At 31.0% G+C, this 12,894-nt stretch overlaps 1 protein-coding gene across 2 annotated transcripts in view; it reads left to right on the top strand.

Moving 5' to 3' along the window:
* Window positions 1–12,894, top strand: part of LOC130440966 (Kv channel-interacting protein 1-like) — a 69,952-nt gene that overhangs the window by 2,590 nt on the left and 54,468 nt on the right. Inside the window, exon 1 of one of the 2 annotated variants that reach the window (XM_056774390.1) lies at window positions 4,009–4,194. The exons of the other annotated variant lie outside the window; for it this stretch is intronic. Within the exon in view, the coding sequence (XP_056630368.1) occupies window positions 4,122–4,194 (73 nt within the window). The 5' untranslated portion in view covers window positions 4,009–4,121. Of the gene's footprint in view, window positions 1–4,008; window positions 4,195–12,894 lie in introns of those variants that run through there. 2 annotated transcript variants of the gene reach the window in all.

Genomic DNA, 12,894 nt, shown 5'->3' with positions numbered 1-12,894 from the left:
GGTAATCCAGAGAATATTGCCATTTGAGGAAGAAGGGACAAAATTACAAAGGAATTCAAGGAAATCCTCCAGATAGCTACTATCTGTTAAATACACTATTTTTCTTACCTCTAAATATGCTAGGATGAAAGAAATAGAAATAAAACGAGAATGAAAATAATAAACACAAAAAGATGCTAAAATAAAACATGGACAAGTGCTAGAATATCATTATATTAGTATTAAATTAGTAAGCATAGCATAGAATGCTTGATGTTTGTAGGTGAGGTACTCGTATCATTGAAATTAAGTATTTTCTCTTGTTTCACTAACATTATTTACGTCTGGTAACCTTTTCAATATCGCAGTTGTTTACCAAGGTGCTACTTCAGACAAATATTCAGCAATAAAGAGAAAACTCGGTTTTTGTGAATCATATTTGAGTTGTGCAGCTTTGCTAACTTACGTTTGATAACAGGTGCATTCAAAATAACACCAGTGGAAAGTCTGTACTGCGAATTAAGGGAACCATCATTAGGAAACAAAAGAATATATTTGAACCTAACCAATCCTACCCTCCAAAATTTCTTCTCCAAGAAATTCCCAAATCTTTTTTCAAATGAACCCAGAACACTCAAACCTTTCTATGCTAAAATTAGATAATATCTAAGCGAATTAAATTTCTTCCTTCCTGAATGCCTTCCTTTCGAATCCTCTGAAACTCCAACGTGGACAATAGAAAGCACCAAATTCATTACACAGCTCACCTCATTCGACAAACACCACACCAACCATACGCTAATCGCAGTACACTTTAATAACATAATCAATGAGTACAAATACTTTGTACACATTTACACAGACGCATCGAAATCTCAAGACGGTACGGGTATCGCAATCATTACACCAACCTCCAAATATATGCTAAAAGCTCCTCCAACTGCATCCACTTACACTGCTGACTTATATGCAAGATATCGAGCTACACACATCGCCGCTTCATCAAACCAACCTAATCATCTCATACTCACAGATTCCCTTAGCTTAATCCAAACTCTGATCTGGCTGCTAAGGAATCTGTAAATAGTGATAGTGTGGAGTGCGTGAACTTTTTAGCTACTGCCGATATTAAATCACACATAAACTTCGTGAAGTGAGAGACTCAGTAAAACCATGGTCAATACTACTACTAAATCGCGTCTCCGTCTAGGCCATATACGACTGACCTGTAGCTAATTATTTGATGCGAAGACTGAACCAAAATGTAGCAACTGAAATTGCAAATTGATTATGTAACACATAATCATAGAATATCCATCTTTTAACTCAGAAAGATCATCATCAAGTCTACCACTCGGAACAATACGTGAAATTTTAGGATTTAAATACAATATTTCTCACCTTAAAAATTACGTTAAACAGATCTCCATCATAAACTTAATTTAACAAATATCTGTAGATAAAACACTTAACTCTAATAACCAGTATACGGCTGATACGAATTTTGTAATATAAAAAACTTTGCTAATATTTACCTATATAAGATTGAAGATCATGTCAACTGCCATAACTTGTAGATCAAATATCTTTTTTGGGTCATATTTACCATTTCAAATCGATCTGTATGTGTATTTGCAGCATATGTATGATTGTTTGCTATTCCAAAAGTTGATTCTTAACACGAATATGACTTGTTTTAGATCTATTGATAACACGCTTGTAGTCCTTGGCACTTGTGATTGATGAAATATCCCCTTCCATAGATACGGTAGCTACTTCTACCTGCCGATGATACAAATCCTACTCAAACTTTGCTATTCCACTTTTTTCAGTCAGTGCGTTTATCCTCTAATTTACGCCAGGTTTCTTTTTCAGGTGCTCTCAATGGAAATAATTATTAAAAACTTTTCTGTAGATCTTAACTGACATAGGCATATTTCTGTTTAAATGCTTTACAAAGAAGATTTACACTTAAATCTAGACTAATACATTCCTTTGTTCTTCTGGAGCGAAAATATTGAGACTGCTCTCGGAGTATGATATTGATGTCTTCTATAACAACCCCTTTTATCATCCTGTGTAAATTTTCCAAGGGCTGTGCGAGTTTCCTCACAAATCAAATGTATTTATGTAAGTGGATTTACAAACAACCGCAATATTACCATCTCCATACATCCATTGAAACGTCCTGAATAAATTTTAAAGTTAATTATACTCTACAGCCGTTTAGTGATATATGTTGATGGTACCCGAAAAGCATAAAGTCACGAGCCAAATAGCAATATATGTACTTCGACATTTCAATGGTTTTCTAACGCAACCTCGTATCTCAAAAACTACTACTTTTCAGGAATGACAAAAAAAGTTTTATAATGAAATTGAGAATTTTTTTAAACAATTTTTTTATTAATTTAAAAAATATTCACTTTCTTGATAAATTTTCAAGATAAGTTTAGTATTTAAAACATTTAATCAATTTTTTTTATTTTATTTTCTGAGATACGTGTTTGCTGCAGAGGAAAAAACGTAACATATGTGGTTGCGTAGTATTCTTTACAAATATAAGTATATGAAAAAGTCTTGTAAACTATTTTTTTTGCGATCAAATTAACTTTTTAAATAATTTTCAATCGAACAAAAGTGTTAAACTTTCAAATAATAAGAGTTCTTAATTACTACAATATATTACTCTTTTAAATCTAGATAAATTTGTTGTCTTAATTCTAGTATTAGTATAAATATCATATAGTTTCATTAATACTTTTAATTACTTTCATCGACTTTTCGAATAGAATTATAAAATCAAATAATCATAGAATTTATTCTTTTTCATTACCTATACAGACAATATTTGCAGATTTTGAAAAATATTTTTAATTTTCATTATTCACGTATTTTAAATTTTCATAATAAGAATGATAGTCCTTAGGTAAGTATTAATGGTTCAAGAAATAATAAGTCCATGTATTTTTGCTTAGTTAAGGGGATTTCTTTGGAATATAAATCCTTAATTTCAGAATAGACAGAAATATTCTTGTTCAAACGTTGTGAAAGATCCTCCCATTTGTTATCAAAGGATAACTTAAACATTATCTTGTCTTGATTATATTTTAATCTTCTCAAGTGTAATACTAACTAAATCATACTGCTGTGAGGAAACTTGTTTATGCGCCATATTGTATTTTAAGATACGAGGTTGCGCATAACACAGTTTTCTGAATTGAGATACGAGTTTGTATTTTTTTAAATAAAAAAAAATTGGATGAATATTTTTATTTATAACTTCACAGATCGATGCGACGATATTTACCGATTAATTTTTCGTTTAAATCCCAAAATCGTTAAAAATCGAGTTACGAGGTTGCGTTAGAAAACCATCGATTTGACACTTTTGATATAGAAATGATCTCATACTTGTAGAAATCGCAATCTAACGGTCTTATTTTTGTTTACTGGAGTCCTGGTACTTTGTCCATTTGATAGGATATACAGAACCTGTCTCTACAAATATCTCATTTTGTGAAAAATTGGCAATTGGCTTTTCTGTTGCTCCTCCTTTAATGATACAAATAGAATTCCCAACGAGGGTTTTAAATTAATGTTCGTTATGAAGATATCTAGATATTACTATCAGGTGGATGTAAAAGCAAAAATGACATACTGTCGTTATGACCTATGGAATAAAATTTTGAAATAAATATACAACAGATGAAAAAAAATTTGCTGGAAATAAATTTTCGTGATTATATCAACTATTACGTATAGTATGATGTTATTTATTATCCAAACGTCCTTTCATTTCAAATGAACAATGAATTTATTTCTTTAACATATATCATATGAATAAGTACAGAAATCTATGAAACATTATTATTCTACTGTCTCTATTCTATTACATTCTAAATGAGGGATGAATAAAAGTTATTTTCGCCCACTTTTGAATTCAACGATGTCTTTCTCGCGCACCTTCATTTTTCTTCTAGCGCAAGCGCTACCCTTTAAGGACTGCAGCCCAGCAGTGTAAGGAGCAGTTCCTAGTTGGAAATTAGAATGTTACATTCATACGGGAATTTCGCGTGTAAAATTCTGCGAATTTGTCAGTTTAAATGCAATGTTTTGAATGAATAGATCGTGGCTGATGTATGGGGAAGATCACGTCTATAAAATCCAGTGATATTGTTAATACATCCAGACGGAAAAAATTGTGTATATTAGGTAAGTGACATAACTGTATACTTTTAAGGAAATTTTATTGAAATCTACATTTACATATCTTGGATTTGCATCGATTTAATTCATAGATTTACAATGAATCAGTTAAATTTTTTTATTTGTGAACAGTTTGCTAATTATAAATTATATGATTAATTTGAGTTGAAAAAACGTTTCAATGCAAATTTGGTGGAAAAATAATTAAGAATTCGTATTTTACACTTATTTTAATTACAATACTACACGCAACCTAAATAAATACATTTAAATGTCTATAAATCGCCAACTGAATTCACGAAACTACTGTTGAAATTTTCATCGATCTCCAGCAAATCTCTCCGAATGATATTTAGCAAAACCTACCTAAAATAATTAAAATCTGAGTCGAGATATTTTGTACTAGTTTATGACCTAAATTAGGAAAAATGATAAGTTTGAGATTGTACACAATAACATTGATAAAATGTACTAATAGAAACTTGATATACAAAAATAAAAAATCAATTCATCTTCGAAAATTATGTAAATGCAAACTAATATTTATATAATCTCTAGTGGGCATACGATCACAATTTCCAAAAATTTTTTCTCATAGCCTCAATATCAATCACAACTACCATCTGAAATTATTATCGTACATACAGAATGTCCCCAAAGTAGATAAACAAATTAATCATAAGATTTTTCAACTGTAATGCTCTAAATTCGATCACATTTTTTAATTCTACGTAAAAAATTAGGTCAACTTTGATTAGGTTGTATCTAGGTTTTGTAGTTCACTTTTGTCAAATCTAAACATCATTTACTTCATTTTTAGGTCACTAACATTGTACTTGAGGTTTTCTTATACCTATATTCTAACCATTATGAAGTTTTCAACGTTATTTGAAATATAGTATTTATACTATAAAGGATATAAGTAACATTTACTATTAGAGAACGATTTGGCTATAAATTTCGTTACTAATAAATATACTCCCATCCCGTGAAGTATATGAATTTTTTCTCTCTCCCGCAGAAAATACTATCATTTTTTAAAATTTAATTCCATACTTCTCCTTAGGATTATGTACAGCTTTAACCGGTTTCTAAAGCATTGTGTACATTGTTATTTTATAAAAAACGCCACAAGCTGGTAGTTTATTATCAAAAATTCAGAGAAATAGAAATTATTAATTTGTACAGTAGCCAAATAGGAGAATCAGCAATATTTCTCTGCTGCCAGAAAATCTAAGAAGAGCTATGAAGCAACATATAATAATTAAAAATGGTGCCAAACAAAGACCGCTACTGCAGTTTCAGAGACTGTGATTTAGATGTACCTACAAGAAAACTCTGGTGTTCTAAGGTCTTCATGGAAGTTATAGTATGAATACTCCATGTTGTCCATTCCTGGGCATAAGCCTCTGGTAGATGAATCAATCTGTGTCGGTTTTTTGCAACACTCTTCTAGTTTGATTTCTTTCTCTTAATATCGTCAAACCATCTAGTTTTTGGGCGTTCCGTATTACGGTGTGTATCTTGACGAGATCTCCACTTTTTTATCCAAGAATAAATTTTTAGTTTAGTTTAGTCGTAGTATTCTTTCTTCCATAATTGTTCTAACGCCTGTTCCTTCTTTTTTTATCCTGACTCTAGATTGTCACTCCACCTCTATTACGTGTTTCAATTGAAGACTTATTTTTTGCTAGTTTTACCAATCTATCGTTTTTCATTCGAATTATATGTTGATTCCATTGTTTTTTACGTTGAGATACCATTCGTTAATGATATCTACGTTACTTAATCGTCTGAAGTTTTCGCTTCTTTCTCCGTCTAGTAGTGTTTTCCTGAGATTCGTCTGATAATTTACATCTCTGTGATCTCTAAAATCTGTTATGTTTCTGATGTTTCTGTCTTATATCTGATATAGGTCTGAACGTTGCTTTCTAAATTTGTGTCTTTGTTTCTTGTCTTTTGTGGTGTTTCTCCGTCATATTACGTTCTGCGACTTAATTTGCTCATTTCCAAGGTATTTGAATTTTATTCTCTGTTTTATTTTGTGACATTTAAATTCTATTTTGCATCTAATGGGCTCTTTTGATGTTGTCATGCATATGATTTTTCAGTCGAAATAGTTATATTATACTGTTTTTCTGTGAGATTAAAGGTATACTCGTATATTAATCTTTGGGGATTATCTTCATTTTCGACACATATTTTGGCGTTATCGGCGTAGCACTAAATTTTGATTTCTATGTCACCCATTTCTTCGTCATGTTGACTTACAACTCGTTTTCAATGGAAATCGATACATTTTTCATAATTATTATTTACTTTATTCCAAACACTGTGGAAATACGTTGTTTACAATATAGAGGAGAAAATGTATTTTACTCATTAGTAATGTTTCATTACGTCAATTCTGAATTTGTGTTACTAATTAATCCATATATCACAAATTACCTTTGAATTTTGTGTAGATGAAAAAACTCATAATTCAATGTAATAAATTTGAAACAGTTGCTCGAATTGAGCACTTATGTCTATAGGGTATAGAGTTAAACACCACGCTCATTTTTTAACATTAAAATGTCAGATGTAGCTGCAGCAATTGCATTCCTAATTCGAATTATCGAGAGTAGTCGGTGTACCATACACAATATTAATAAGAATTGAAAAAACAATATGTATATAGAAAAGTGTTTCACAGGTTGAACCGCATAGGAAATTTGGAAATTCTCGATTATTCGGCTTCTATGAGGGTTGTCTAAAAAGTTTCCAACCTCAACCTGCAGATGTCAGCTGACATTAAATATTTGCTTTGAAAGGCAATACTCCTCCGCAAATAAACGAGAAGTCAGACACTGTGGACGGAGACACCATTTACGACCGTAAAATTCAAAGTGATCGTTCTTGCTTGACTGACGACGAGCATTCAGAACGACCATAAACTGCAACAACCAGCGATATTATTTGAAAGGTTCACCAAATGGTATTCACGTATTTAGTATTAAGCTGTCACTGTGAACGTGGACTTTGCACCATTTACGACCGTAAAATTGAGGGTGACTAGATTCAAAATGATCGTTCTTGCTTGTCTGACGATCTTCAGGACGACCAAAAAATGCAACAACCAGCGATATCATTTCAAAAGTTCATCAAATGTTATTCACGGGCTAAACTGTATTGGAAAATTTGGAATTTTAAGATTTTTAGCTTTCTTGGGGGTTTACTAAAAAGTTTCCTACCTCAACCTGCAGATCTGAGCCCTCATTAATATAAATTGATGCGTTGAGATATTCTCACTAACAGTTCAGCCATTTTGAACGCCTAGTTCCCGTTTATTACAAATTACTAAAACATATATTGATAAAATAATAGAATTTTCCAATAGCTCTATTGGTTCGATGTGACCATGAGTTTCTGGAGTTTTCAACGTTTCTGGTTTGATTTCCTGGTCTGGTGTGAGTTTCATCAGTACGACTTCTGGAACGAAAATTTCTTGAACAGTTTTCTTTCCTTAAAGGAGAACACTGGTTGATTAGATCCATTAATCTTAAATTTTAATAGGATATAATATTCCTATTAATATGATTTTAGATGTTTCCTACACAATATTTTTTGTTACTATGCATTTGGTGCAGTTATGAACATTCGGAACTAGACATCTTGATGGTACATGATTCATACATCGATGATAAGAAGACCGTTTCTAATAGAGTGAAAGCAATTTCAACTCTTTTAAAGTATATAATTCAATATTATTTATATCTAAATGTGAGAGGGTGATTGTTGTAATTAATTTTATGATATATTCATTAACAATTTGGAGATTAATTACTTCATTATGCGTATAAATCACCAGAGAATTTCTGCAAGTGCAGTACTATTATTATATATTTTAATTAATAGTTTATTAAATCTAGTATCTAAAGATTGTCTGAACGAGATTTACTCATTACGAACTTACTTGGAATTTAAATAGCAATTAGTAGATTTTATTGAAACAATCGTTATAAAAACGATAAAAAGTCATAAAAAAATGTATTGAGTAAATTCATAATATTACGTTATGGTTACATAACATAAAATAACATGGTTATTTTATAAATAATGTTAATAATGATTTAAGACAATTTAAAATTCTTACGGTGTTTCTGAATTCGGTTAATTGAATGTACTTGGAAATTTTCGTGCATCACCATGAAATTATTTAATAGCTTAACCATGAGCTGTTTTTTATGGATACTTATGGCACAGTGAGTAATGATGTATATCTAATATCCAATTTGCTGTGAATATAACTATCACTTGTATTGGCATTTTGTGCAGCCATTAACTACACAACGATTTACAATTTTCAATGATCATTACACCACATTTTGCTAAGGTACATGGTAAATCAAACGAATCACTCGTAATAAAAAAGGCTTTATTGCCTGTTAATAAGAACAATACATAGAACTGGTCAAGGTACACGTCTTGCTTAGGAGCTCTTCCACACATACAAGAGATCATGCATTCTTCACACAACAATATACATGGGCACAAATATAAATGTAGTACTCTCAACACATTTAATTATTTTACAACTTATAATAGTTATTTACTACCACTACACAATAACAAATAGATGCCATTTGTCCGACATTAGCGAACGCAGCATCGCCCTGGCGGCATATTCACGGAAATGATCTTCAGTGTTTTAGCTCTTCCAATATCAATTGCAGAAGACAATTAACCAAGGAACAATATTTCATAAATACATACGGCACTCATAATGTTTACTCGCCGTATAAAATACTCCACTGTTGACCAATGAAAACATCGAATCGTAAATATAAATGCATTTCTATTGGCTGAAACTGTTGGAAGGCGCATGTACACAATTTCTTTGAAATATACCTGCTAGATACTCTGCGATAAGCAGGGGCGTGGATTGGTGAGATGTATTTAATTCATTCATTCATTCATTCATTCATTCATCATTCATTCTTTAGATAAATACAAATATGGCGTTCTTTAGACCATGGGCGAATGAAGGCAATGAAATTGCACAGTGTAGTAAGAATAAAGACTGGTATGAATTTAATAATAAAGATTTAGGTATACAAACACAACAAGTTATTTTAAATGTATAAAAATGTTTAAAAAACGAAAATATTCAACAATCTGATAATGCAATCATAATAATATCATTCACAAAACCAAAAAGCATGTAAAGAAAACACTGAAATCATGGTAGATCAAACAAAATTTTTGGCAAGGGCTTTTATAATCTGCAATTGATATTGGAAGAACTATAATAACTATGTAATTCAAATGCCCCAACCTAACTAGCAAGCTGTCGTCGATTTGACGTCTGTTAGATGTCTTCTTGGTACGTGACGTCTTTCAGACGTTAGCGTGCTAGCTGGGAAGCCTCAACACAGTTTAAGAAAAATAAATCGCATTTTTTGCATGGATGCATAACTGTAGATGAAACCTCTAATATTTACATAGTAACTATACAAGTGTTGACTGATGACTGGTCATGTCAGAACAATGAGAAATGAAATTTAAAATAATAGTTCAACGGCAAGGATAAAAAATGCACAATCAGTGCTCTTTAACTATCTTCAACAAGGTAAACCAATAATAGGTGAGTATTACGCATCATTGCTTGGTAAGGTTAAGAAAGAAAAAGTGACAGTATATGAAGCTTTTCCATCAGGACAACGTACCTTCTCACTTCTCGGTGATCGCCAAAGCCGTGACTAAATTTCATGAATTGCACTTCGAATTGATTGCCCACCCATCGTTTTCACTAGATTTGACAACTTTCTTCTGTTTCTAACAACAAGCTAGGAGAAAAATATTCGTCAGATTAAGGCGTTACCGCATTCGTAAACTTCTATTTTGAGAAGCAAGACGATAACTTTTATTTGGATTAAAGAGCTTAGAGCATCGCTGGACTAAGTATATAGATTTATAAGATTATAGGATTTATAATTTATAATGTTGAAAAATAAAAATGATTATGAAAAAATGTCTTGTTTTTTTGTTACGTTAGAAACTATTCGAGCAATCCTCTTACTTTAAGGCTATTATGAAGACAATGGAAGTTGATATGTTTGTGCGCTCATTATTCTACCCGTGAGGTACTCCACGTAAAGAATTGCCCTTTTCAACTGATTCTAATGCTATAACAGATCTTCTCCTTGAAATTCTACACGTAATGTAGACTACAAAGCAGATACGGAAATTGGTGTCGCTTTTTTAAGTTAAATTCAAACGTATACGTTTTTTATGTCAATCAAGTTATCAACAGTTTGTCCAGGCTTCAGTACTTAAAAAATGAACAAAGTATATATCCCACCAAACACACAGAAGCACATTTTTGACTTTGTTACCTGACAATCAAATAACGACATGGGTAAAAACATTATTTTCCGTTCCCTCTATACTATAATAAAATTTAAATATCGTATAAATGCTTACAAACGAAAACATTAACGATTTATTTCTGAACGTTTGATAGGCATGTACGGAGAGAGATTGTCTTTCTTCAACAAAAACCTTTAACACCCTCTTATGTTGAAAGCACAGTTTTGTTTGTGACCTTACTATCCTTAAAGCTTGTCGTGACTATCCAGTCTTGCCCATATCGTCGCAACTCAAACATAACACCAAAATCACCATCAAACTTCCCATAAATACGACCCTCATACACAATTACCTCAGAACACAACAAAACAATCAACGAAAAGAACTAATGATATAAATAAAAATGTAAAACACCTCTCTCTAGGCAATTGAATTATTTTAATGAATATGATTATTAAAATATTTCAGCCGAGTAAAATCTAAGTGTCCAAAAAATTAAGTAATTGTTTTAGGCGATTGTGGTGATAGGACAGGCATCTCAATGTTCGAGAAACAGATTAAAAAGTCATTTTTAGATTAAATAATAAAATAGAATTCCATTAATAAGTCATGCAATAGAAAGAGAACATATATTTAATTACATTGGAAACTCGGTTATATGGATTGGCGATTATCCGGATTCAATAAATATATACTTACATTAAAATGTCAAAGTCAATGAAACTATAAACTGTGTTGACCTTTTAGACTAAATACATATTATATACTCGATTAAGAAATGAAAACAACCAAATATTTTAAGCACCTATTTTGATAATTCATTAATAACTTCTTGATGAACATTGATTACATTATTATCAATCGAAAATATTGGCTTTTGAAATATTTAATACTTACTTGGCAGTATTATTATATTTCTAGTTTAGTCTAGTCTAGTTTACATAGACAATATTAGAAACGTCAATAATCAATTAAAAGAATAATACTTTATTGATAATACTATTAGAAATGATCCTCAGAGTAACCGTAATCCAATATAGCAATTAACAATTCGGCAAAAAAAATGTGTAGAGGCTGCTGGGTTCCTTTTCGAGAATCTACTGTGAATTATTTTATTTTGTTGCAACTATTGTATTGTTTTCAGTTTTTGTTTATGCGTCTTAACTAAATAATTTTAGTTATTGTTTTAAAATTGTTGCTCGTTATTGTTATCAGTTACTGTTTTTTGTTGTTTGGTGTTTGGCGTTATTGTAATTCGAAACAATCCATCATTTCAGTTAAAATATTTGAATTTTATAACGTTTGCTCAAATTAATACCTCATTATGTGATACGCCATTATGGTTCTTCTATGTTTGATAATATTTGTTCGTTAATTAAAAACTATGTCCCATACGTCGTTTCCAATGGTTATTTATATAATCTGAAAATCACTTATTCCCTTTGAGAAAAATATTATACAATACGTACCTTTGAATTAATTTTTATGTTTAGCTAATACCAGTCGAATGCTTGATATTAGTGTATCGCACTTTGAAAAAAATTAAAAAATGTAAGCCTTGTAAACACTATAACCAAATTAAAATGTATTGTCAATTTTACAAATTAGTAAATAAGAGTTGACATTTTTTAGTAGTCATATAATATCCTCCCTGACGGGCTCTACATATAGTAAAAGTATGTAAAGGTCCTCGTGACTCACCCTGTATAATTTTACAAAAATACATCATACAGCATCTAATTTAAAAAAGAGAATATTTAAAAATGGTTCATATACATAGAAATTGAAAAATCAATTATAGCTTAATAACCTAAAACATTTTTCCATGCATGAAATAGGGGAGTTGGATTCTTTTTTTATATTGTTTGTGATAGTAAACTGATATTTTAAATCAAATTGCTCGCCCTCGGCGAACTTCCGAATCTCCCTCAAAAACAGTAAAAATCGTCGTTATCCTGAATTTTTTTACGTCTACCCAATTTTTATGCTGAATTTCTTATGAGACCAAATTTTCAATCAACACAGTTGGGTCGAAAGTTTAAAAAATCCAATTTAACAATTATAATAAAAAATTTCTTATTGTTTATGATAAATCCTTTATAATCCTCCGAAGACGAAAATGTGTAATTAACCATGAAAATATATTTCTAATTCTACGTTCTGCAGCTTTCGAGACTACGAATATATGGAAACTATTAGTATGTTCAAGCAGCCCAACGTCATTTAGCGGACTGTTCATCGCATTGGCCATACACAAGGAAAATTTAGTGAAAATAAAACTTCTCAGTTTCTCAGTCTCTCGAGTGTTACCTAGGTGTAGAGGTAATATTACTGCTTCATTCGGTATTATCTTTT

Source organism: Diorhabda sublineata, chromosome 1 (genome assembly GCF_026230105.1).
Source record: "Diorhabda sublineata isolate icDioSubl1.1 chromosome 1, icDioSubl1.1, whole genome shotgun sequence".
NCBI classification, from domain to species: Eukaryota; Metazoa; Arthropoda; class Insecta; order Coleoptera; family Chrysomelidae; genus Diorhabda; species Diorhabda sublineata.
The sequence above is the reverse complement of the archived record's forward strand: the minus strand, read 5'-3'. Positions and strand labels throughout refer to the sequence as shown.